General features: G+C 40.2%; 2 protein-coding genes and 1 long non-coding RNA gene across 3 annotated transcripts; 2 read left to right on the top strand and 1 right to left on the bottom strand.

Moving 5' to 3' along the window:
* Positions 1-1,096: 1,096 nt before the first annotated feature.
* LOC144312032 (uncharacterized) lies at positions 1,097-2,578 on the bottom strand. Its single transcript, XR_013377456.1, has 2 exons — positions 2,355-2,578; positions 1,097-1,701 (listed from the first exon to the last, which is right to left on the bottom strand). It is a non-coding gene; the product is annotated as an uncharacterized LOC144312032 (long non-coding RNA).
* Positions 2,315-25,241, top strand: IFNGR1 (interferon gamma receptor 1). Its single transcript, XM_077894334.1, has 7 exons — positions 2,315-2,546; positions 14,068-14,182; positions 15,136-15,299; positions 16,754-16,923; positions 18,996-19,185; positions 21,962-22,089; positions 23,882-25,241. The coding sequence occupies exons 1-7, from the start codon at positions 2,462-2,464 to the stop codon at positions 24,455-24,457; spliced, it is 1,428 nt and encodes a 475-aa protein (XP_077750460.1). The 5' UTR covers positions 2,315-2,461; the 3' UTR covers positions 24,458-25,241.
* Positions 25,219-26,737, top strand: LOC144312021 (glutamate dehydrogenase 1, mitochondrial-like). The gene is given in 2 exon segments (XM_077894338.1): positions 25,219-25,724; positions 25,727-26,737. Coding segments are annotated over 2 exon segments (738 nt in total). The 5' UTR covers positions 25,219-25,370; the 3' UTR covers positions 26,111-26,737.
* The last annotated feature ends 888 nt before the right edge of the window (positions 26,738-27,625 follow it).

Below are 27,625 nucleotides of genomic sequence, written 5' to 3'. Positions count from 1 at the left end.
ACTCATATCCACTCATGATACCTCTAAAAGGCTATCCCAGCTCCAAGGGGTCAGCTGAAGACTTTGTTAGGACTTTGTTAGGATGATGTCACAGATCAACTTCTCCCTCTGCTCACTCCTGTTTCCTCCACCTCCTTTTCACAGAGGTTGATCCCAAGAGTACACCACAGCATATCTTGCATACTAAGCTTCCCTGCAGAGTCTACTTCATGGGTGATTCAACCTGTGATGGTTACTAAAAAATTCTTACTGAATCAAATTGAATATTATGTTTTGTCCTACTCCTGCAAAGACCAGTTCTTGTTCATCCTTACATTCTTGCAATGACTAGGTGCCTTTCATATAGTGAGTGCTATTGTTTGAATGTTTGTGTCCCCCCAAAATTCGTATGTTGGAATTTTAACTCCCAAAGGGAATGGTATTAGGAAATGTGCACTTTGGGGGATGTTTAAGTAATGATGGAAACCTCATGAATGGGATCAGTGCCCTTATAAAAGAGGCTCCAGAGAGCTCTCTCCCTTTCCCATTAAGTGAGAGTACAACCAGAAGTCTCCAACCCAGAAGACAGCTGTCATGTGATAATGCTGGCACTTTGATCTTTGACTTCAAGCCTCCACACTGTGAGAAATGAAATGTTGTTACTTATGAGTTGGTGGTATTTTGTTAAAGCAGCCTGAACAGACTAACACAGTGGGTATCATAATACCAAACAAAGTATTCCCCTCTAACAGAGGTAAAGCATTCCTATTAGAGCCAGTGGGACTGGCATTCTCTCTATATTGTTACAAATGCAGAATCTCAAGGCCCAACTGAATCAGACGAATTGAATTAGAATCTGCACAAGATCCTCAAGTAGTTCATATGTTCACTGAAGTTTCAGAGGTATGGAGCTCAGAGATTTACTAATATGAATAAAATGATCCTGTTAATAATTCCTATTTTGTACAGCATCTCAAAAGGTTTTCTAACATTGTGCCTAATGCCAGCGCAATCATGCATTCTTTTATTCAACAAATACCAACGAGATGCCAAAGATTTCAGGGTAATGGAGCTTACATTTCAAAAGGCGGAGGAAATAAGCACTGATATGTGTATCAGAGAGTGTGGGGGAAGGTGGTAAGAGCCATGAAAAAAAGTTAGGACAGGGTAAGGTAAGATGAGAAGACGGGTTGTGATTGCAAATTTCTGCAAAGAGCCATGATAACAAGATATCTGAAGCAGTGAGGTAGTTAGCCATGTGCATATCTGAGCACGAGCCTGGGATGTATTGGGAAGGCAGAGGCCATTTGTCGGAAGAGGAATGTGAGAAATGCAGAGTAATATGGCCAGGGAGGAAGGAGGGCGGATCCAGTGATGACAGGCTGTTTAATAAATTGCTACGTGAAATAAATAAAATAAAATAAAATAAAATAGAATAGAATAGAATAAAATAAAATAAAATAAAATAAAATAAAATAAAATAAAATAGAATAGAATAGAATAAAATAAAATAAAATAAAATAATAAAATAAAATAAATAAAATAAATAAAATAAAATAAAAATAAAATAAAATAAAATAAATCGCTACGTGATATTTAATTGCTGAAAAAAAACAACACAAGTGGCTTTTCGTCCAAGGATGAAGTAGTTCTTGGCCAAGCCAGTTCGATGCAGGCTGTAGAGGTCTGCACACACCGTTTCACCACTGAAGCTTTAGTTTCCTAAAATAAAAATACAAATTAGAGAGGCATTTAGGGCTCTGTTCTGCACTCTCAGACTTCCAGACGCCTGGATGGCGAAGTCTAGCAGGGTTCAAGTACGGATTGTGGCCGGGTTGTGGCCTCAGGACAAGTTCTGCAACCCCAGAACACTGCAAAAACGGGAAGAAGACTCTCGGAAGGTGGTGCCGGATCGAAAGAACGGAACCTCTGGATCCAAGTTCCTCAGAACCTGTGAGCCCTTGTCACGACCACAGACTCTGACGCCCTTAACGCTGTGAGTCCTTGGAGCCGGCCTATCTTGGCCTCCTCGCCCTAGTCTGCCCTCCCAGCCAACGCCCGGCTGGGGAGTCGCGGCCCTGAATTCCCTCTCACGTCCGGGTTCCCAGCCTCCGCCTCAGGCTCACGCTCCGGTTCCGCCTCTCGGCTCTGGCCCCGCCTCCTCACCGTGACTCCACCTCCTGACCTTGACTCCGCCCCCGCCCTATCCCGCTGCCGGGTCAGCGCCTGGCGTCCCCGCCGTGGCCCCGCCTCCGCCGCCGTGGCCCCGCCCCCCCGTCCGGCCCCCCCGCCCCCGCCCGCCTCCCCCGCCCCCGCCCGCCTCCCCCCGCCACCCCCAATCCCCACTCGGGCTCCGCGCTGCGTGCGCGCCGGACCTCTCCTCGGAGCGCTGGTCCGCTGGTCCGGAAGTGACGCGAGGCCCCGGCTGCAGGCTGGACGCCGCATTCTCTGAGGGCCGCACCCCGAGTCGGCTCCGGGCAGCATGGCCCTGCTCCTTCTGCTCGTCCTCGTCTTGCAGGCCGGGCGCTGGGCTGAGATGAGCCCCGCGGATCCGGAGCTGTCTTCGGGTACGTCGCTCGCGGCGGGGCTGCGGCCGGGAGGCGGGGGGCGGGGGGCGGGGGTTGGGAGCCGCCCGGGGCTAGAAGCTCGGCCCCGCGGGGCGCGCCCTCGTCCGCCCGGGACGTCGCGCGGGGTTCCCGGACGCCCCCAGACGTGCGCGGGCGGCCCCTGGGAAGGCCGCCGTGGTCTCCGCGGTCGGTGGACTTCAGTTCCCTTTCTCTCGCCTCTTCCGTTGTTGCCGAAACGACTAAGCGCGGCTGTCGGTCTTCCAGTTCTGGTAATTCATTTTTAAAGAAGTGAGTTCCTGGGTCAGCGTGTGTACCCTGTGACCAGCGCTCAGGACTTAAGGACTCCGAGGGGGAGCCCAAAATCGTTACGAAAAAAGTTGTGCTCCCCTCATTATGAACATCATTAAGTGGCAGTGATTGGCCCTCTTATGTGTAAGTCTGGAAGCCTTGTAGTGCGTGCACTCGGTAGCAGATTTGTTAGGCTGTACGTCTCTTAGCCTAGTTCTTGAGCATTTTATTTCTGCCTGTTCACTGAGATTTCCCCGGAAATAAATGCAGGGAATACGTTTTTCAAAGTTCGGCCTAATGTTGATTAGGAGCTCCAGTGAAATCCGTGAATATTTTCTACAAGAGCCTAAAGTATCAGGATCCGCATCAGTTTTGAGTATCTTCTCAGTATCCACCGTTAGCAGTTGCCTCGAAGGGGTCAGGGAGGCCTGGTCTTCTTGGCAAATTCTGGGTCCAAAGCTCTGTATTATGACTTGGTCTGTGGGCTTGGTTTAGGTGTGTTGCATTCATATCCACTTGTCCTCTGGCTTGTTCTTTAAGAGGCAAGCAAACAAATAATTAGACATTCTTTGGGATAGGCATTGTGCCAGATGTTGGGGATACAAAAATGGGAGTTATTCAGTTTCTGCTTTCAAGGATGATTATTTGGCTAACAGTTATTAAGCGCTAGGCACTGCTGTTAACTTATCCCATCTCATTCTCATAACAACCAAATGGTGCTATCAGTATCTCCATTTATGGATGAGAAATCAAGGCACAAAGAGGTCTGCCCAACTTGGAGAGAGGTCACTGCTACTCAGTGGGGAGCCTGGCAGGTGGACTCTAGAGTCCCAAGTTTTAACCACTCTGGAAACTGTCATTACCTAGGGCAGGTGAGTCACCTACAAGGGCAGTTGCAGCACATTGTGATAAGGGCCTGGACTCTTGCACAGACTACTAGAAAAACAAGGTTGGGGTATCTGGCTCTGACCAGGGGAATCAGGAAGGACTTTATGGAGACAGATAACTCCAGAGTTGGAGCTGGAGGTACAGAGAGACTGGGTGTGCAGAGGGAGAGGGTGTGAAACAGCTTGTTCAATTAGTGGAATACTAAGGGTTTCATTGTAGAATATGTGTGTGAGGATACAAGGGGAGATAAGACAGGTAGAGAGGTAGGGACTGGGAAATGAAGTGCCTTGTCATGTGTAAGCAAAGGATTAGCAACATAGCATTGGCTAACTCTGGCAGATTGGGAAATTTATTGGTTTAGAGAATCCAAGCAAGACATAGAAAGGTAGAGATGCCACTTGGGCCTCCGAAAGCTGAGCCAGTCACTCAAAAGTGCCAAGACTCTATATCTTATTACCAACTCTGAAGGTGGACAGCTGCTCCTACTTGGCAGGAATCATGGATGTTGACAGCATTGGGGTTTTGCATGTTGCAGCTTCCGCCATCCTAACAAAATCTCAAGGGATTTGTTAGAGCCCAAAGGCTCTGATTTGCTCAGCTTGGGTCAGGTACCTGCTTGCCTGCGGTGGCAGCAAGGGAGTTTCCAGAAGAGAAATAATGTTCCTGAAGGAAGTACAGATGCTAGGGCAACAAAGTAAATATGCTCACTATAGTTGAGTGGGTAGTCACTGGATTAGCTCACCTAATTAGTGACCTAAAATAGGTCACTCTCCTATTTTAAGAAGAGAAATGATTTTATGCAGGATCAGTTGGGCCATTCAGAAAAACCATTCATCTTACAGAGTAGTTTGAGGGTAGACTCTAAGGAAGGAGGCCAGTTAGGCTCCTGCTTAAATTGAGACGACTCGATGAAAATGGCAGTTTAAGTGGAGAAGAGAGGGCAGTTTGTAGAAAGTTTAAAAGACAGTCAGCAGGAGTCATTCATGGATGTGGGAAGAGAATGGCTCAGGTAGCATTATTAAATCATGTGCCATGCCCTTCTGAGTACAGACTGGGCCCTCCTAAGCCAGGTACCCCAGTCTTACTTTCCAGTAGCCTCTGTGCAAGAGTCCAGGCCCTTATCACAATGTGCTGCAACTGCCCTTGTAGATGACTCACCTGCCTTAGGTAATGGCAGTTTCCAGAGTGGTTAAGAACTTGGACTCTGGAGTCTACCTGCCAGGTTCCCTGAGTAGAAGTGACCTCTCTCCAAGGCAGACCTCGTTGTGCCTTGATTTCTCATCCATAAATGGAGATACTGATAGCACCTACTTTATATGGTGGTTGTGAAAATGAGATGTGGTAAGTTAACAGCAGTGCCTAGCGCTTAATAACTGTTAGCTATATACAATTACAGTCCTTGAAAGCAGGACTGGTACCTTCCATTCTTCTATTTCTAACACCTGAAAGTGTGGGGACCCCTTGTGGTTACACAATTTGCACATCCTTGAAGCCAGCTCTGGGAGTGTTGCCTGTTTGCTCCCAAAGTATCATCTTCGATGCCCGCCCTCCTTTCTTCATTGCATTTTCAATACATTTGTCTAGATTTTCCATGTATTTCTCTAGTTTGTCTTGTGTCTCCTATGCTTTTAAAGTTAGTTTAAAATGTAATGTCTCCAGAGAGTAAGAGGAAAATCCATAATAAGGACAACCTACTTCTGGCTCTTGGCAAGCTTCCTTATCTCACCAGTGCCTGACATTTAATACACACACTCAGGGTATTAACTCTTGTTACAGTGTTGGCTTTTACTCTATTTTTGATAGTTCATTTTAGATGAGGGAACCTAGTAGGAACAAGGAAGCAGGCAAGAGGATATAGTCAATCTGCAAAATCCAAGTGGTTGGTAATGTATTGTGTGCTCCAGTGACAAGCTTTTGTTAATATTTCTTAGTGAATGAATAGGGAAAAGAAACCCATGCATGCTATCTAATAATCAGTGGTATTTCACTTTTCATACAGTTTTACCTATAAAACTAGTGTATGTATACATATATATATTATATGTAGATAATCTATGTATATCTTAAAGATTTTATTTATTTGTTTATTCAGAAAGAGAGCAAGAGAGCAAGGGGAAGGGCAGAGGGAGACTCTCCATTGAGCCGGGAGCCCAAAGGGCTTGAACTCAGGACCCTGGCATCATAACCTGAGCCAAAGGCAACGTGGTTAACCGTCTAAGCTACCCAGGCGCCCCAGTAGTGTATATATATTTTTAAGTGAAGCAGTATCTGTCTTCTTGCAGTTTGCTCTTCCACTGTGGGTTTTAGTAATATTCAAGAGCATACTGTACTTTCTCAAATAGAAGTGGGGCTCTTACCTTAACTGGCTCCACTAATAAAGTGGAGAAAGTCTCTTTTCTGACTAAAGGATAATGTTCTGGGTTGCTTAAATTTTTCATTATTTTCTTTGGCTCCTATTTTTATTTCAGAGATTCAAAATACTTAAGACCATGCATTTTAATTACATTTATTGTATAGGGTATTAATAATTTATTTTTCATTTTATTCTTATTCATGATTCCTTTTTTTTAAATTCATGATTCCTATGGACTTTGAAAGGTTCTCATTTTAGTTCCATACAGAGGAAAACCTAAAAAAAAAAAGAGAGAAAAATAACCCTTATAAAAGAGCTATCTCATTAGATTTGGCAGCAAACAGCAATAGTGCCATTGTTGTATAAACTAGATGAATAATTAATGGTTCCATTTTAATTGGATAGAAACAGAATGAGAATTGAACCAGAATTAAATTAATTCCTGACAGGAAGGAATCCATTTACCTGTAATTTTCTTACTAAGGGAGTCTCTTTGGTTTAGATTACCCCAGTGCATAGAAATCAGAATACCAATATCCATTTCAGTCATGTCCATTCCAAAGAAATGATTTGCTTTAACACATTGTTCATATTTTGCAGTGGTCATCATATAATTGTGATAGTACAATAAATCATGCAAAACTACTTGAATTAGATGCTTGTGAAGTGACCAGAAAATAATCATCTCCACTTTGTATTAATATATGGAGATCATTTTATTTTAAACTATTACCAAAATGATGCCTAAGTTGCTTTTCTTAACCAAAACCAACAAAACTTTATAGACTGTCAAGTCTTTCAATAGCTTCTCTACACTTTTGTTTTTGCATTGATAAAAATATGTATACCAGTATCACCTCTCTCATAGAATGGTTTGTGTTGGTTAATGGAGACAGTGCATAACAACGTGGAGCACATTGCTTGTCTTGTGGTAAATGTTTAATGCACACATTAGTAATTACCATTCAATAATGTTCATTGTTATTTATTTTAACAAATATATTTTAAAATATTAAATTGTTGTAGTTGTATATGAGAAATTGTGTTGGCTTTAAAAAAAAAAATCATTCCAAATCAGTATGAGACCTTTAAAATATCAGCAACTAACTTGTTCTTCTCTCTTTCCCCTGTTTTTCAGAAACTGAAAAAAGTTTTTCAGCTCCTATTTCTCAACTATTTCTCAACTTGGAGTGAATTAGTCCAAATGGGAACTAGTCTTGAGAAATGACCTCTCTCAGGGTATAGGTGGATCTGGTCCAAGTAGAATTTGTTGGCATGCCAAGCAAACCCAACTAGATAAAATTGAATAAATAGGAGCACATATAAAAATCCTGCATTTTAGATCAGAAAGTGGCTAAGCAGATGTTTATTGGAGAAGCTCTAACTTATCCAATGGTGGTTTGGGTAAGAGATCTGGGGGGATTTTAGTTAATTACAAATTCAGTCTAAGCTACTATTTGATTATGTCCATCTCTTTAAAAAAAAAAAAAAGAAGGAAAGGATTTCATTCATATCTGTTGTATTCTGGGCTCCACAAATTAAGAGAGAGAATGAGTGATAAAATCAGAATAGAGCCTGAAGACAAATAGAAGAGAAGACTGTAGACCTATTAAGAGTATTGACCCAGGGCAGCCCAGGTGGCTCAGCGGTTTAGTGCCGCCTTCAGCCCAGGGCGTGATCCTGGAGATCCGGGATCGAGTCTCACGTCAGGCCCCCTGCATGGAGCCTGCTTCTCCCTCTGCCTGTGTCTCTGCCTCTCTCTCTTTCTCTCTCTCTCTCTTTCTCTCATATATAAATAAATAAAATCTTAAAAAAAAAAAAAAAAAAAAGAATATTGACCCAGCTAGGGAACTATTTTATAGAGTGACAGCTTTATTATTTTATTATTTATAATAATAATTTTATTATTTGAACCCTTAGCTCTGAATCTCTTTTTCTAAAGGTAAGGAAGTAATAAAAGTGGAAAATAGACTTTTTGTATATTCATCTTAAAGTGACGGATGATTCAAAGCCGAAAAATACTGAAATGTTTCAATCAAAAAACTTTCATGAACATTTGAAATGTGCAAGAGTTATCAAAATGTCTTTATTCATCTTAAATCTAGAAGACACTCCTGCTTGCTATGAAAAAATTTTGGAAGGCACTAAGAAAATAGCTATTTTATCAGGACCATAAAACCATTCAGGAGGTAGATTGTGCTCATAAATATATTCTGAAAAAAAATTGCAGAAGTCTTGGTTTGATATTTCTCCCTTTTCCTCCTTGGATTTCTTTCTTTCTTTCTTTCTTTTCTTTCTTTTCTTTCTTTTCTTTCTTTTCTTTCTTTTCTTTCTTTTCTTTCTAGTTCGATTTGTCTCCCTGGATTTCTCAATGCCATTTCTCAGTTTGTAATGAGAGAAGAAACCTTTGTAAAAACACCCATGACTCTATCTTTCACTAGGGGAAAGGTGCTCGAGAGCTTTTCTCTGAAAGTTGTTCATTCACAAAAGGGTCTGATGCTTTAATTTGGAGCACTTATTTTTGAGCTGTAGTGTAGCTTAGAATCTCCCCAAACAATTTAATTACTGGTCCCTTTATCTCCTTTATGCTTCTCAGCTCCTCCTTCCCAGAGCGAGGTTGGTTAAGCAGATTGTCAGATGGTGTCTACAGACTCCAGAGCTCTGCTCAGCCATAGATGTACGCACTTTTATAGTCTTTGTTAAAATCGGGCAAGAACTTCTGTGACTATCCCTTTTTCAGTAGAGGTACAGATGCTTTTGGTGGTTATGGGATGGAGGACACATAGCAGCCTGTATTCTGGCCATCATCCACACAGGAAATCTGGAGATGTCTGTAGGTCCTTGTTTCCCCAGCAATTATTACAGAGCTGTTCTTTCTAGCTGAGGTTTTTTGGTCTTCTGTGATTTCCCCTTGCCCGTCGTCTTGTGTGCTGCTTCCTCACGTACTGATCAGTTTTTCTGTCCTTTTCCTTGCTCTTCTTTTCATATCCTGTCTCTCCCAGTTTATCAAGAGGAAACAGTTGGTTGTAACCAGAGCCCCCCCCCCCCCCGCATTGTAGAGTGGTACAAAAAAACGGATTGTTCTTTACTGTGTTTGGTTTTATTAAATCCTCAGCTGTTCAGAGGCATTCTGAGAAGAAGATTTTAAAACAGCAAAAGTTTATTCTAGGTAGCATGCACCAAATAACGGAACTCATTTCCAAAACAACATGAGTTACAGAAAACTATCTGTATCATTTTCAAGAGAAATCTGTAAGATTATTTTATGTGATGAGATACTCTTCCTTAAACACCACAGATAATCCTTTCTTGTTATTTCTACATATATTTTTATTGACATAAAATAAAAATTTATTTTGAATAGAAGTTTGCTGTAAGCCTTAATTATTTTAATTTGAATATAAAATGATTTAAGTGATGCCTGGGTGGCTCAGCAGTTGAGCACCTGACTTTGGCTCAGGGTGTGATCCCGCAGTTCCAGGATTGAGTCCCATATCGGGCTCCCTGCATGAAGCCTGCTTCTCCCTCTGCTACATCTCTGCCCCTCTCTCTGTGTCTCTCATGAATAAATACATAAGATCTTTTAAAAAAATAAAATAAAACAATTTAAACTTTAGGTCACAAACTTCTGAAACAATAGAAAACTACTCATGTCTACTTATCATGAGAGTTTGGCAAATAATGACAAAGGCAGATGTGTAATAACCACATGGTTTCTCTGCTGGTAGCATAAAACCACAAGTTACATCCTTTAGTGTATATATTCAAAGTTTCCCCTTTAGTAGAATGGTAAGGTCTGTTAGTATCCATTGAAACCTCCTCTTCCCACCACCTGTCTCTTTTTGCTTTGAAAGCTGTGATTTAAGTCCTTTTTCTAGTCAACCAAGTCAAGCTTTAACTTAAATTATGGGAAACATCATTTGATTCACACTAAAACCTAACCAACCTAGTGTGCCAGGCTACTTTGTGGGGTTTTTTGTTTGTTTGTTTTTTGTTTATTTTATTTTTTTTATTTATTCATTTATTTGACAGAGACAAAGCAAGAGCAGGGGGAGTGGCAGGCAGAGGTGGAGGGAGAGAGTGAAGCAGACTCCCCATTGAACAGGGAGCCTGATGCTGGACTCTATCCTCGGACCCTGGGATCTTGACCTGAGCCAAAGGCAGACATTTAAGGACTGAGTCACCCAGGTGCCCTGTTTGTGGTTTCATAACTATGATTCAGTAACTTCTTAAATGTAAATGTGCTTTATTTAATATTCTATATGCCTGTTTCTTGAATATAGGAATCTCAGTGTGAGTCTGTACAGTTAAGTCATTCCTATTGGGAAGGATTTTTTTTTTTAAGAGACTTAAAAGGCAGTGAAGAACTCTTCATTTTTGGAAACTGGAGGAAAGCACGTCCTTGTTACCAGAGGCAGAAAGCTTAGGGACACCATTGCCTTTAATAGCAGGAAGAGTAGGAAATGCGCTTGTTGAGTTCAAGACCTAGCTAGGAGGTTGCCAAGCAGTGCTGAAAGTGCCACATGGTTTCTTCTTGCTTCTGGTGGTAAAATGCAAGAATAGAAAGAGTAACCAAAAGAAGGGCTGTTAAAAAAGAGCCAGGACCTGAAGGTTTGAAAATTCTCAGTCTCTGAAGAGGCAAGAGATGCTGAAGTTAAGAAATGGCTTTTGAGAGAAGTTCACATTCAGTGTGAGTTTTCATAGCATCAGGTTCCTCCTCTCTTACCTGGTTAAAAATAATGTTTATATGTGTGATGATGATTATTATTAAGGATTTTATTTATTCGTTCATGAGAGACACAGAGAGAGGCAGAGACATAGAGGGAGAAGCAGGCTCCCTGCAGGGAGCCCAATGTAGGACTTGATCCCAGGACACCAGGATCACGATCTGAGCAGAAGGCAGATGTTCCACCAGTGCCACAATATTATTATTTTTTTTTTGTAGATTTTATTTATTTATTTATTTATTTGAGAAAGACATAGTACATGCATAAGCCAGGGGAGGAGCAGAGAGAAAGGGAGGAGCGGACTCTCTGCTGAGCCGGAAGCTCCACATGGGGCTCAATCCCATTTCCCCAGTATCCTGACCTGAGCCAAAGGCAGATGCTTAACCAAGCCACCCAGGCACCCCAGTTTATATTATTTGATATTAATGTTGATTTGACCCTGAGGAGTGTGTGTGTGGGGGGTGCCTTGTATTTCCTCCCCACAGATTGTAGGCTCTCTGAGACTAGGTTGTTTCATGAAGTTGAGGTGCAAACATCCAAAAATCTGCCTAAAGTAACCGAAAAAAGAAGCCTCAGTAGGCCCTGCTAAGTATGCCATGGAGCTCTACCGAAACCAAAAGAGAAGAATCAGGGCTAAATCTGCCAAGCCCAGTGCTGTCTGGCTCACCTGCAAGGAAATTGCTTAGAGAACCAGAGATGCTAGGAACCAATAGCTGTCAGCAGTATTTCAGGAAGAGGAAATAGAAAACTTGTAGGTGTCTGATCACTGGCTACATTAAGAGCACCTGGGTGGCTCAGCAGGAGAGTCTGCCTTCGACTCAGATCGTGATCCCAGAGTCCTGGGATCCAGTCCCACATCAGGCTCCCCAGAGGGAGCCTACTTCTCTCCCTCTGCCTGTGTCTGCCTGTCTCTCCCTGTGTCTCTCATGAATAGATAAATAAAATCTTAAAAAAGGAAAAGAAGCAGCATACTATAAGCATGCAGTGTTTGAATCTGTGAGACCTCCTCCAGCTTCATAATCTCAACCTTTTGGCACAAATTGTCACAGTGCTTTGATATGTAGTTATAGAAGTTAGACAAAAATGAAAACCAAAGGTATTCATTGTGAGGAAGCCATGTAATATATTGGTTTATCAAAAGGATTCTATTTTTAAATTAGTTTTTCCTCTTAAGCAATAATTAAAAATTCCTAAAGTTGTGAACATATGAAGCATGATCCCTCAACTTTAGTGCTGTTGGCATTTTGGACTGCCAAACCATGGAGAGCTGTCCTGTGCCTTTATAGAATACTTCACATTCTTGGCCCCTATTCTCAAGATGTCAGTAGCGCCTTACCACTACCACTCAGTTGTGAGAACCAAAAATGTCTCCAGACAGTGCCAAATGTCCCCTGGGAGACAAAAATCACCTCCTGTTGAAAACCACTGTTACAAAGGAAAATAATCATAAAAGGAAGGAAAAAGGCATAGAATTTAATTGTTCATAACTCTATTTTTTACTGAAATAATTCTGGATCTGTGTTCTGTTTTATTTTATTTTATTTTTTTTTAAGATTTTATTTATTCATGAGAGATATAGAAAGAGAAAGGCAGATACAGGCAGAGGGAGAAGCAGGCTCCACTCAGGGAGCCTGATGTGGGACTCAATCCAGGGACCCCAGGATCACGCCCTGAGCCGAAGGCAGAGGCTTAACTGCTGAGCCACCCAGGCATCCCTGTGTTCTGTTTTAAAACAATTATACAAGTTTAAATAATTGTAAATTAAAGCAATGTACCAGTTTGGGTTTGAATATTGGAATTTTGCTTTGGGAAAAAATACTGTAGACATTTCCTTCAAAAGTAAGCAAATAATTTATGTGAAATTAACACCTCACGTATCAGATTAGGAAGTCTGAAATGACTAGGAAAGAACCCACATTTCTTAATGTCCAATCCAGGGAATATTTTTTATTAGAACAGTCCACTTTATATAACTCCAAGTAATCATCATTGTCAGCTAGGGAATTTTTATTTTTATTTTTTAAAAAAATATTCATTTATTTATTTTAGAGAGAGTGTGTGGGAGGGGGAGGGCTAAGGGAGAGAGAGAATCACAAGTCACCTCCCCACTGAGTGCAGAACCCGATGCAGGGCTCAATCCCAGGACCGTAGGATCCTGACTTGAGCCAAAATTAAGAGCCAGATGCCTAACCAACTGAGCCAACCAAAATGCCCTGTGCTGGGGAATTTTTTCTTTTTTTTTAAATAAATTTTTGGCTCTCAGAATTTTTGAGGCTGATAATAAGTTATGTTTGGAAGCCACTGTACCTGACCACAGTGCCATCCTTTCATTTATTTTAATTGTAATTGTAAATTATGTTTCATGGTGTTCAGGTAGGTAGGATTGAATACTCTTAAATTTGGGGTCATATTGCCAACTCTGTATCTTCCTGTTCACTCATAAAGAAGGGTATGAAGGGAGAGAAAGAAGAAGGGAGAGAGAGAAAAGGAGGAAGGGAGGAGGAGATGTATGTGTGATTGTTTCCCAAGGGGTGGTGGTCAGCAGCCTTTCACACTGCACAGGGGAGTAAGTGGCTGGTTTTGATAATTAGTTCCAGGATATCAAAGTGACTCCTGCCTGTTCTCTCATGTGACTCCCATCTTCTCAGCAGACATTTTCTGAAATGGTTTACAAGAGCAAAGGCAAGAAGAAATATTAGGTGTGTTTTGTAACAAGCCCTTCACACCTCAGAGAGCAAAAAATTAATGAAACTGACAAGGTGAATGGCTCCTGGAGCCAAGTGAGGCCTCAATTCCTGTGCTATTAGAAAAGGTGCCAAGGCAGGTGAGGGCTGAGAGCCTACGTGGTATTTTAGAATGAAATTGCCCCTCCCTGGCGTAGCCAGTTCTCCTCTAGACAATGAAGGCAATCTGTGGTTTCAAATATGGGAAATTCTAGTGAGTAAATGAATCAAGGATTATTATTACAACAGACAGTGCATTTATTTATAAAAACTCCTAAAGACATTATAGAGATTTATTGCCTCTACTATATTTGTATTTACCTCATATTACAGTGTTTTAGGAATTTAGAATGAATCAGAACTCTATACATTTTCCAATAAAATTAGTTTTTGTAAGTCTCAATTTAAATAATTGTATTTGTTCTGGTGAATTCTGCTTTTCTTCAAAATACATATTTGGCTAACATGGCTCCTTACAAGGTTTTCTAATGTTAATGTTAGTTTCTTACAGTTGTCCATTTTACTTTTTGAATCTCTTACAGTGCCAGTACCAACCAATATTACAATTGAGGCCTATAACTTTAATACTGTCCTATTTTGGAACTACCCACCCATGCCACAGACTCCTGTTTTTACTGTACAGGTAAAGAACTATGGGTAAGTGTTACTCTTTTATCTTTTTAATTCTGCTTTTGTCTAGGTCTTTATACTTCCCATAACTTTGTTTTTTCTCATCATCTTTCTTTCCCATGTGGAAGAACTTCTTAAACTGCTTGTATTTCCAGAAGTGCTAAGGATGCAGATTAGTTATTTTCAGAGTATTCCTGCCTCTTAATTCTTCTATCAAAATTGAAGTAGAAGAGTCCTGACTTCTGAGATTTTTTTTTTAAAGACCTACTTATTTGAGAGAGAGAGTGCACATGTATGTGTGCTGATGGGGAGAGGGGCACTGGGAGGAGAGGAGAGAGAGAGAATCCTCTAGTAGACTCTCCACTGAGCAGATAGGCCAACTCCGGGCTCTGGCTCAGGGCTCGGGCTTGACACAGGGCTCAGGCTAGATCTCAGGGTCGTGGGATCCAGCCCCACATCGGGCTCTGCACTCAGCGTGGAGTTTGCTTGTCCTTCTTCTCTGCTCCTACCCGTACTCTCATTCTGTCTCTCTTATAACTAAATACATAAAATATATTTTTTAAAAAAAGATGTCCTCTAACTTTCCATAGTAAATGTATTATTGAGTAGAAAGATAAAAATTTCAAAAAAATTTTCAAAAGTGTCAGGAGTCTCTGTAATACATTAGATTCTGCAGTCAAGTAATGATTATGTTCACAGAATCTAGAGTGGTTTAAAGATCAGATTTTTAAAAACTGTATGTGGAATGTGCTTTGTTCAGGTGTTGTATTTTGAATTGAGCCTCTTTATTGTAAAGGTATTTCTAGTACTTCTGACTAGAGTAAGACTTCCTACTTTGTCTGGCTTCTCCATCCTATCCTTGATCAGTTCTTTCTACCAGCTCCATGCTGTACGTGAAAAGCAAAGCACAGACAGAGATTATTCAAGTTTGTATATTGACAGTAAATGTTACTATTGTGTTTCTTTATTCCTAATTTTAGGGAAGCAGTATGGATTGATGCCTGCAACACCTCAGATCATTACTGTAATATTTTTCCTGTAATTAATGATCCATCACTTTCTCTCTGGGCCAGAGTTAAAGCTAGGCTTGGGCAAAAAGAATCAGCCTATGTAGAATCAAAAGAATTTATTTTATGTCGACAAGGTGAGTAGATCTTTGAAATTTGAAAATATTTACGCATATCTTCTGTATAGATTTGCTTTTATTAGCACTTGCTGAAAATAATCACAAGAAACCTTTGGAGGAATTTAGGGAGTCTGTGTCTTCCTGTTTGCCCAAGCCCCCACAAAATTGGGCTGAGAGGTTGCCCATCACTGTACCCCTTCTAAACAATTACATTTCCACTCCCTGAAAGCATGGGTCAGTGCTGCCCCCAGGGACTCTCTAGGAGCCTTCCCCCTCACCCCCTTCCCTATCACTCCTTGCTGAGTTATACTCACTGACGTCTCCCTCTTCCACACTCTGCCTAGTCCCCAAGACCTTGAGGAATTTTATCTACCAACTTAATACATTAACAAATGTTAGATTTCTATCATCTCCTCAACCCCCAGTGATTTTCAGCCCTGACTTCTGCCAGCCATGCATTCCCGTGATATACCTGATCTTAGTTATTGCCTCGGGCTCCAAATTCTTCATGGCCCATTCCTCTGCTCTGACCAAAATCCTACTGTGTAGCTCTCATACCCTCACTCGTGAGTAAAGAAATGATCACTTTGTCCTCTCCAGTACTCTAGGCCTTGTGCCTTGCTATCCATCTTCACTTCCTTCTTTGCTTCCTCCACCATAGCCTTGGTTCTGCTCCTGCTCTTTAGATTGTGCTTACTTATTAGAGGCCCTTCCTTTACTTGCCCTTGAAATAATGTTATATCCCAGAGTCCATGCCTTTGTCATCTGATAGCTACACCATCAGATTTATCAAGGGCACACTGTGCTAGAAAGTATGCCAGGCCCTGAGGAACAGACCTGTGTGGCACATAGTAAGTGGGCAATAAACACATGAAGAATAGGTAAATGATTCACCAACAAAGTGTCAAGCATTGGTGACACATAATCATAAGCATTTGCTGAATGAATGAATGAATGAATATCTAATTTTAATTTTCACAATAAAAGTTCAACATATTTAGCAAGCTTTTATAAGAGCCTTCATGCCAGATGTCCATAGATATTGGTAATACAAAGAGTTTCAGTGAGTGTGCAAAGGTAACTAAAATGCCTTTTCTGAAACATTTTTTGAGAGAAAGATTTTCCTTTTTATCTGCAGAACCACAAAAAAAGGAAAAATATCCTGATAGAGCTTACCGTTACGTCAAGGTTTTTTTAACCTTGTAAAACAATATTTACCTTTTGGACTAGAAGTGACTTTAAACTATTAAAGAGTTTAGATTTGGTAAGAATACTTCCTGCTTGAGATTAACATTTCTTTTTTAAGGACATTTAGAATATCTTCTAGGTCTTTGTGGAATGGTTTAAACATGGTCCTGCTTTAGAGCAACAGAAAGAGTAGGTTGATTGATTTTGGCAATTTTATGTAATGCGCTGTGAAGTTCCAGGGATAGTACTAATTCTGCTTTTGTGTGTCCTCCCCACCACCACAGGGAAAATTGGACCACCTGCACTGGGTATCAGAAAAATGGAAAACCAAATCATTATTGATTTATTTCATCCTTTAACTGCTATAAGTGGAAGACAGGCAGTACCCATATATGATGAAAATAATTGTCACACATTCATGTATATTGTGTATATGAAAATAAATGGAAGTGAGGTATGTGTTTCTGTTGATCTGTTTTTCTGTTGCTAGCATAAGTTGTCTCTATATGTAATGTAATGAAAGTAGAATGCTTATGAACACTCAGGCAGGACTTATGGATCATAGGTGTTGGTAAGAAAAATCACATAAATAAATGTTGAGGGGAGTCAGTATTGGAGTAAATCACTAATGCTGGGCAGGTGGATACATTTAAATTTTGTCTTGCCTCATTTAACAGCATGGCTCTATTCTAGGATTTTAAACCTGTTTACTTCTATTTCTCCACTGGTAACATGAACATAATTTTAATCTTTTCTTCTTCATGGCTAGTGATGTAAAATAATAGGAAGATATAATTGGAATCCTTGTTTTTGAAAGTAAAGGTTAGCGGTACTGCTGTGGGAATATACTTACTACACTGGTGTGCAGGCCACACTTGGATTGGAATGATTCTAGTCCATCCATTCTCCACAGCGCTGCTGTTGCTTTATTTAGTAGTATTTGTCAGGCATGTGCTCTGTGCGTTCCTGGCACCAGCAGATAGCAGCAAATAGTACAGACAGTGCTCCAGTGCTCCATGTAATGGAGGAAAACAGAGCAGGGACAGGGGATGGGCAGCAGGGTTGGGGGCAATAGTGCTTTTCCGTAGGGTGGTCAGAAGAGGGAAAGGTGAGACTGGAGCCAGGTCTGGAGGAGGTTAGGAGGTGACCTTAAGGGGTATATATGGGGAAACTGTTGGAGGCATAGATTTTGGCAGAAGCACACTGGGTGTGAAGAGCAGCAAGATGGAGCAGATGAGGTCAGAGGTCACCGGGGGCCACATCTCTTGGGGCACTGGAGAGATTTGATGTTTTTCTGACACAGACGTTACATCTCTGGAAAGATTTGAGCAGCAAGAGTGACATTTGACATAGATTTTAAAACATCACTCTGGATGCTTAATGGAGTTGTCCTGCTGAAGTGCACATCTAACCTTCCTTCACTGCTTAAAATCCCTTCACAAATCCCTGTGAGCTACAAAATCATATCTAAATTCCCTTTCATGGTATGGCCTACAAGGCCTTTATGATTTGGCCTCTGTGTCCTTTCCAGCTTCCTGTCTCCCCATTCTTTCCAGCCTATGTTTTATTTGTGCTTTGGTGAGTGACTTTTGGCTCTTCGTTCCCTGTGGGTACCATGCTCTTTCCCAGAAGGCCCTCTCCACCTTCTCAGCTTTGGCAAGTTTCTACTCACTCTTCAGTATTCAGCGAGCATTTCATCTCCCCTTTAAATTCTCTTCTGACACGACAGACTGCTTCTGTGTGGTTCGATGATTCCTAGCTCCTTTGCAGGCCTCGTGGCTCACATGTCTTTCTGCTCTGGCGGCAGTTGTTTGCAGTCCGGCATCCCTGTTCTGCCTTCGTGCGTGCAGGTGCTCCCTGGCACAGGTGATGCTTGTCCTTTGGCTGCTCGAATGAAGTATAAACTGGCAGAGGCTGGCTCAGTGCCTTCTGTGTACTACCGCTAAGAGAAGCCGCAGTCATTGTAGAATAACTTTTCTACAGATGCTTTTCTCTCTCATCAGCTAGGTATTTAGCACTATTCTCAAAGGACTAATGACCATTTGTTGCTTTAACAACTAACAGTGAGGGACACCTGGGTGACTCAGTGGTTGAACATCTGCCTTTGGCTCAGGGCGTGATCCCGGGGTCTTGGGGTCGAGGCCCGCAACAGGCTTCTGCAGGGAACCTGTTTCTTCCTCTGCCTATGTCTCTGTGTCTCTCATGAACAAATAAATAAATTCTTTAAAAAAAAAAAAAAAAGCAAAACCAAAAAAACTAACTGAACATTCCTGCTATTTGAGCTTTTAAATTTGTTGTCACTACAAAGAACATGTTCATGGATACATAGCATAGTACTGTGTTGAAATAACAAATTGACTTATTGTTTGACATCAACACTATTTACAGACCTATTCAACTTACACCACATAAATTTCCTTCAGGTGTTTGATCAGGATAAATACGGTACTTTTTTTGGTTTTTGTTTTGTTTTCTGCAGAATGAAAGAAGGCATGCATTTTCTCTGTTGTTGTTTCCCCCATACAGACAACATACAGAATGGGTATAGAGGACGAAGATGATTGCAATGAGACTCAGTGCCGCCTTACGATCCCAGTGTCCTCCCTCAGTTTGAACTACTGTATTTCAGCAGAAGGAGTCTCAAAAGAATGGTCTGTTGTAACTGAGAAGTCCAGAGAGCTTTGTATTACCACTTTTGATGGTGACCACATAGAAGGCAAGTTTCTGCTGGTTGTTCCTAAATACAGGGAGGGATAACTGAAAAGAGGCAGTTTCAATAAATCTCTGTCCTTTTTAAAAATACTTAGCAATTCAATTTCTTAGAGAAGTCCAAAAGTAAAAATAAGCTCATTTTTCAGGCACTGAGAAATCTAAAACAACCGATTTGGAAAGCTATGTGATGACCTTTTGACCCAGGGGTAAAGAAAGCACACCTAAACCTCCAAGCATAAATGTCAGCATTTCAGGATTACACTGTAGTGATATAAGGCAACTTACTATTTACACATAGCAAGAAGTTATGTTTCCATTAGAATGTTCGTAATGGGGGTGGTAAGTTTAAAAACTGAATAGCAAAAATATTCATTGTCATGTGTGATGCAAACTAGACAAACACTGGAAATTAGTATCCAAAAATAAATATTGATAGGTTATGTTATGGGTCATTTTTATAACACTTAATAATTTTATTTTATTATCTTTTCTTTGTGTGTGTGTGTGGGGGGGGATTTTTATGATAGAACTTTAGAACTGATATTCTCAAGTGGCAGGTACCTTAACAAAAATTTGGGCTGTTCTTTGCACTTATGAAATTTAAATGTTCCATTATAGATAATTTCTAAAATATAAAAAGCTGGAAGAAAAAAAAAAAAAAGCTGGAAGAAAACAAAATTATTTGTAGTTCTTTCATCCAAATATTTAGTTAACAGTTTGGTGTTTTTTTTTTTTCCTCATCCCATTTCCCTTTTTCTACATAGCTATGATCGTTAGTGTATAGTATATACAATTTTATACACTGCCTTAAGTATATATTATAAATATTTTTCTATTTTAATTCATATTCTCTATTAGTATTATTTTTTAATGTATGTAGACTGTTTTATCATGAAGAATTTATATTCATTTTAATGTTCCTCAGTTTGAGACTTCTAGATTATTTACAATTTTCTCTATGATGGCATGTTTTGATAACTCTGTGTGTGAATATATATATATTTTCCAGTTATAAGGCTGTTTTTAAATATGGCTTTCTTTTATTTTTATTTATTTTAAAGATTTATGTATTTATTTTAGAGAGAGAGCATGAATGGGAGTGGCAGAGGAAGAGAGAGGGAGAATCTCAGGCAGACTCCATGCTGACATGGAGCCTGAAGTGGGGCTTGATCTCACAACTGTGAAATCATGAGCTGAGCTAAAATCAAGAGTCAGATGCTTAATTGATTGCACCATCCAGGTGCCTCCCCCAACCAAAATTTTATGATACAAATAGCTTCTTGAAGAATGGGATCTAGGCCAAAAATTGGACCAAATGCCTAGAATTTAATATTAGTAACTTTTAGGCTATTGTAACAAAGGTTTCAAATAGTTTTTTTTTTTTTCCAAATAGCTTTTCACTTAAAATAAAGCAGTGCATTTTATGCCAACTTGCATTGCTATTTTGAAAAAATAAAATCCTAATTAATGTACAAAGTGTGAAATAATGCAAATGCCTCAAATTTATTTTTTTTAAACTGAATCATAAACTGAGTTACTACTCTGGCCACATGGTGGCAACACAGTGTCTCAGAAGCCGTATTCCCTGCCTGCCTGCTTGTGCCGTGCTTCTACACACAGTGCTGGCATTAGTTATGAAGTTATTTTATCTTTACTGTTGTAATAATTTTTTCCACATCCTGTTTTTTTTTTTTTTATTTTTTTTATTTTATTTTTATTTTTATTTTATTTTTATTTTTTTTTTCCACATCCTGTTAATAATATATCTTATACACTCGTTCATTTAGTAGTAATTTTTAGAGTGACAATTCCAAAAAAGTAACTTTGGAATAGAAATTAAAGATAATAAAATGCTAGTAAGGAAGACAAATGCCACCAGGATTTGTAGGGCGCTGTTAATTTGGAAGAGAGGACAGTGAAAATAGAATACTGAAGATTGTGGGGCAGCCTGATGGCTCAGCAGTTTAGCACCGCCTTCAGCCCAGGACCTGATCCTGGAGACCCAGGATCGAGTCCCATGTCAGGCTCCCTGAATGGAGCCTGCTTCTCCCTCTGCCTGTGTCTCTGCCTCTCTCTCTGTGTCTCTCATGAATAAATAAATAAAATCTTAAAAAAAAAAATACTGAAGATTGTGCTTTGAAAATAAGCAGCATTAGAACAAAATACACAATAGTGATTATAGATGTATGTGCTTTGAAACAGATCTTTCCTAGTTTAAGTTATTATTTCTGGTTTGCATTTAAGGGCATCTAATTCTTGTGCAGCTTTCCTGTCCGTGTATGTTATGTGTATGTCTATCTCTTTAAAGGTATTTACAGCCTCGAAATAATTATAAAATGTGACAAAAATTCTGAGGAGCAAGATTAAATTATTACATTGTCAGAATTTACTTCTGAAGGGATAGATTTTTTTAAAATTTTGTCTTTTGCCTTATTAACGGGGAGAAAAGTGTAACTCTGGAAATACCCTATATTGGGGGGCTTTAAGGAAGTTCTTATGAAAATCTGTTCTCGCCACTTTGTGTCATGGAGATGGAGTTACAGAAAGTAGAGAATTGCAAGTTGAGAAGAGCCCTCTTCATATCTAGGATATGTACCTGAGTGTTTTTTTGGTTCTTTTTTATCTTGCCCAACTTCTGTGGCAAGGGTTCTTTGCAACTCTAACCATATTAATTTCCCAGTTGGCAAATCTATTAAAGAACAGCACTAAGACTTTAAAACTATTTCATGGATATAGCAGTATTCTATCCTAATTCTAATTTGTGATTTTTCCTTTTTTAGATTCTGTTTGGATTCCAATTGTTGCTGCTCTCCTACTTTTTCTAGTACTTATCCTGGTATTTGTGTATTGTTACATTAAGAAGATGAATCCATTTAAGAGAGAAAGCATCATGTTACCCAAGTCCTTGGTAACATATTTAAATATTTTTCTTTAATTATATACCGTAAAGTGTTCAATCTGCCACACATCCAAAACCACATAATTTTTACTACACATCAGGTACTTTTTAATGTACAGAACAAGAGCATAATTGGATAAGTCTGTTAAGAGCTTAAAGTTTAGTGGGAGAAGAAAATAAGTATTCAGTGGGAGTATGGTGTTCAAATGTAGAAGTTTACGTGCATGCCAATGAGGACTGTCCATCTTTGGAGGGTAGGGCTTAGTTGTGGCCTTTCTGGAGGCAGTGATGCTTAAGCAGTCTTGAGAGACAGATAGGAGTTTATCCAAGTACTAAGAGATAGTATGTGCTAAAGCCTAGCATCAAGAAAGCATGGCTTCTGAAACTCCAAAAATACAGAAACACTATTATGGTTGGAGTATAGAAGGAAAGATGGCCACAGGAGAGCGCGCCCATGCACGCACATGAACAGGGGGAGGGGCAGTGGGAGAGGGAGAGAAATCCTTAAGCAGACTCCCCACTGGGCACGGAGCCTGATGCTGGGCTCAATCTCAGGACCCAAGATCATGACCTGAGCCGAAGTAGAGTTGGATGCTTAACTGACTGAGCCACCCAGGCAACCCAGAAGTTTGAAAGTTTGATGTTTTAATGTCAAACATTTAAAAGCCCTTTGTAGGGCAGCCCCGGTGGCTCAGCGGTTTAGCGCCGCCTTCAGTCCAGGGCATGATCCTGGAGACTGGGGATCGAGTCCCACGTCGGGCTCCCTGCATGGAGCCTGCTTCTCCCTCTGCCTGTGTCTCTGCCTCCCTCTCTCTCTGTATCTCTCATTAATAAATACATTTTTAAAAAAAATTAAAGAAAATAAAAGCCTTTTGTATAATGAAAAGAACGCTTACAGGTAACAGAATGGTAACTGTTTGAATGAAATAGGACAGGAATAATATCTCTGTAACACACTAAGGACCCATATCAATTTGTCTTGAAAGCGCTTTATGTAAAGTGAATAAGAATTATCAGTGGTAGGTAATTCATGTATGAATTATAGTATTTATTCTTACTGATTTAGGATAAATAAATAAGTAAGCACAAAGTGACTTTGTAGTATGTAACTTTATACCCACTAGAGAAGGAAAAATAAACCTGACTATCCAGTAGTATCAGTAGTGGTAAAACTGATATATACTGGTAAAAGTAATACAACTCTGGTAGAAAGGTAAGCTTATAATGGATATGGAGTGTAGTAGTGCCATAAACAATGCCACAGCCTTTGACTTAGTGATTCTACTTTTAAGGATTTATTCTTTAAAAAACTAAAAAACTCCATAAATAAAAAGATGTGTAAAAATATTCACTTCAGCATGTTCTATAAATAATAAAAATTGGAAACTCTTCAATATTTGCTATTAGAGAAATTAATCATCAGTATAAAGAAATTATATGAGGCAGTAAAAATTCTAATAAAAGTTATAATTATGAAGATGAATGGTGAAAATATTATATAAATAGGTGTACTCCCATTACAAATTTAATGTGCATACATGTGGAGACAATATAGAAAAAACAGCACATACTGGTTAGATGGTGGATGACTTTTTAAAAATTCTAAAACTTATTTTTAATATAGTGTATTTTCATTTAAAAGCAAGAAAAGGCAACCACCTGATACTGCTACATTGTTCCCATAAGTATGCCCTTTAGTGGTATATTTCATTGTCCGTTACCCTTAGACCATGACTTTTAAAGGACATGCACTTAAGCTTACTACTTTATTATTTTTAATCATTGACTTCTCTTCCCTTAGCTGTCTGTGGTAAAAAATGCCTCTTCGGAGACAAAATCTGAATCAAAATGTGTATCACCCGTCACCTACCAGCCAATTGTCCCAGAAAATGAGAAGATGGTCTGGGAAGAGCAGTTGTCTCCAGCAACAATTGTAGGTATGCCTACTGAAGACAACGCCGGAAAAATGGAAACCCGAGAAGACCTTTTCAGTGAAACAGAAGTGGTGACCACTGAACAGAATACTTCTGACATGGCTTCTAGGCGCCCTCCGACCCCAGGAATGACAGAGAATTCTGTCCATTCAAATAGTAACCAGTCTGAACCCTGTGTTGTCGCTTTCAACTCCTATCACTCCAGAAATGGTTCTGACAGTGGCGTTGTGGAATCGGACAGCTTCTTATCTGACTCAGAACTTCCCCCAAATAATAAAACTGAAATAAAGAGCGGAGAACAGGAGACTGTAATGCTGAGAAACACCACCACCTCCTTTGGTTATGACAAGCCACATGTGTTAGTGGATCTGCTTGTGGACGAGGGTACTAAGGAGTCCTTGATTGGTTATAGACTTACGGCAGATTCTGGAGAGTTTTCCTAAGATCAACAAAGTTGCAGCAACTTTGAAGGATTGGCTTTTCCTGAACAGTTTTCTTGCTTTCATGATAGGATCATGATTTCAGAAATTATTCTTTGTCAATATCAACCAAATAAGAGTATCTGGGTGTACATAAAGTGCAAAGAGCCTCTCTGGCATTGTTACATTTGGTCTGAAAACTGCAGAGGCTTTGAAAGAACAAACCACTGTCACATTTGAAATTTTCCATCTAGATGGGTTGAGTAACTGTGAAAGCTCTTAAGAACCCTGCTTCCTATGATAGTAGGTAAGATGCCCCAGGGCCCTTTCTAATCACTTCAAGACCTGTAAGATTCTTTTTCTTTTTTCTTTTTCTTTTTTTTTTTTTTTTTTGTGCCTCAGCATGGTATTTGTTTTTGGAAGTCTGTATATAGTTGTTATTTTTTTTAGAGAGAATGTGAGAGCATGAGTGTGAGGATGAGAGGCAGAAGAAGAAGGAGAGAAAATCTTAAGCAGGCTCCATGTTCAGCGTGGAATCTGATGCAGGACTTGATCTCACGACCCTGAGGCTAGGACCTGAGCTGAAATCAAGTTGGGTACTTACCAACTGAGCACCCAGATGCCCCTATGTATATAGTATTTTTAAATGTTTACTTTCAGGAGAAATCCTGAAAGCTTTCCAAAATTGAATTTAAATTGTAATTCAAATCAATAGACTTAGTTAAGAATATGTAAATAGAAACATGTATATATTTTTTTATGGAACATTGCATTTAGAGATTTGTAAATAAAATATGTTTAAAATTGATTTTTGTACTCATTTATTCAAGCACTCAGGCAGTTAATATAGTATTTTTTATCCATTTGTTGTTTCTATGCACTAAGACTATGGAATTATTTTCTAATTCATATCTAATCTTTAAAATGGTGCTACTCTATGAGATACTTACATCGTTTTGGTGCTAAATGTGTTGGTGTTGATGAATTTAATGGGAGCATATGGAATCCAGATGGTATTGACCCAAAGGAACTGGAAGACTTCAAATTGCAACATGGATCAATCCTGGGCTTCCCCAAGGCAAAGCCCTATGAAGGGAGCATCTTGGAAGCTGATTGTGACATCCTGATCCCCGCTGCCAGCGAGAAGCAGCTGACCAAGTCCAACGCACCCAGAGTCAAAGCCAAGATCATTGCTGAGGGTGCCAATGGACCAACAACCCCAGAGGCCGATAAGATCTTCCTGGAGAGGAACATCATGGTGATTCCAGACCTCTACTTGAATGGAAGGAGTGAGCTGGAGGAGTGACAGTGTCTTACTTTGAGTGGCTGAAGAATCTGAATCACGTCAGCTATGGCCGTTTGATCTTCAAATATGAAAGGGATTCTAACTACCACTTGCTCATATCTGTTCAAGAGAGCTTGGAAAGGAAATTTGGAAAGCATGGTGGAACTATTCCCGTTGTGCCCACAGCAGAATTCCAAGACAGGATATCGGGCGCCTCCAAGAAGGACATCGTGCACTCTGGCCTAGCTTACACCATGGAGCGCTCCGCCCGGCAAATCATGCGCACGGCCATGAAGTACAACCTGGGCTTGGATCTGAGAACGGCCGCCTACGTCAACGCCATTGAGAAGGTCTTCAAGGTCTACAATGAAGCTGGGGTGACCTTCACATAGACACCTGGCTGACCTCTTCACCGCCCTCTTCCCCCCTTCATCTGCAGACCCTTCACAAGTTTACATGTAGCCACAGAAATCTCTCACGCGTGCTCTCTCGACTTACTAGATAAATGGACATCACGCTCAACACATCAGTCCAAATCCGCCCCTTTGAGAAAAAGAAATTAAGGTTAGGGGATCATGTACCGGCCGACGAATATGGAACTAGAAACGACCTGTGCCACAGAGCCATTTGGGTATTTTTGCCTTTAAATGGAAGGTCTCTTCCCTCCAGCTGTGCTGCCTTGCTCCTCGCCTGCTCTGGGAAGGTGGGACCCCCAGGGCGGATCCTGGGGCCGGGAATGCACCTGTTGCCCAGCAGCAGCCAGTGGCTCACTGCCTCGGCTCTGGACGAGTCTGAGACCTGTGGTAGCTCTGACGCCTCTGAGCAGCAGGTGTGGGGCATTTTCAGAGGGTGGCATGGTCCTCAAGTGACTTACTGGTATTTTACATCAGCAAAATAACTCAGTTTTACAGATTGCAACAAAGATAAAAGCGGTTTCTCTTTATGCATTTTATTCTCTTAGAATAAAATAAGTACATGCTGCTGTAATAAAATTGCCTTTAATCACTTACCAAGCCTAACCTTGACTCAAGCAGTGAATGCCTATAAACATAATAAATGAAAAGAAGCTAGTATTTTTATAATATAAAACAGTATCATTTATAGCTTATCAGTCATGTATTGTTGTCCAGCAAAAAAACAAGTCCAATGGAGAATTAAGTTATCTTCACACCTGCCAATGGTGGAGGCTATTTTTTTGACTGTCAGAATTTACTAACTGCAGTTACGACATAGAGTCCAAAGAGTGCAGTAACCTCCTTATCGTGGTAATTAATTGTTCTCTTCCGAAGATCTGTGTTGTCTAATTGAACAATAATTCAAGTAGAGCGTCCCAGAAAAAACCACTTGGACTCCCGCTCTGGAGTCTAGCTGGCGGCTCCGAGCCCTGCCAGGGGCCCCGACTCGGCCTGCCTCGGCGTCCCCTGAGAGGCCTGAATTCTGCTCGCAGCTTCATTACCACTGGGCTGGAAACATCCTTGGGTTGAGTGTTTTGTTTGGGAGTTATTTCACGAGGGCCTTTTAAACAGTGGTGTCCCAATGAAGTACTATATTATTTATGTAAGAATGAGCTTTTTTTTTTTTTTTAAACAATATCCTTTCAAAATTTCTAACTACTTTGTAACTGCATGACTTAACCTGGTGATAAAAGCAGTTATTAAAAGTCTACCTTTTCCAAAAAAAAAAAATAATAATAATAAAATAAAATAAAATGGTGCTAAAAATAATGTAATCTTTAAAAATGGTCCTTTTATGGTCTCTGTTTCAGTTATACCACCCAGGTTACCTAATACTATTCCAAGCTGTTTGGGGAGGGGAAAAAAACGATTTTCTGTTGAGCATGAGGATTGAGGGGTCTTTAACATAAAGATGGTGGTCAAAACCATTGGAATGGGTGGGAGCCCTGAGAA

Source organism: Canis aureus, chromosome 1 (assembly GCF_053574225.1).
Source record: "Canis aureus isolate CA01 chromosome 1, VMU_Caureus_v.1.0, whole genome shotgun sequence".
In the NCBI taxonomy this organism is placed as follows: Eukaryota; Metazoa; Chordata; class Mammalia; order Carnivora; family Canidae; genus Canis; species Canis aureus.
This window is presented reverse-complemented; position numbering and strand designations above follow the sequence as displayed.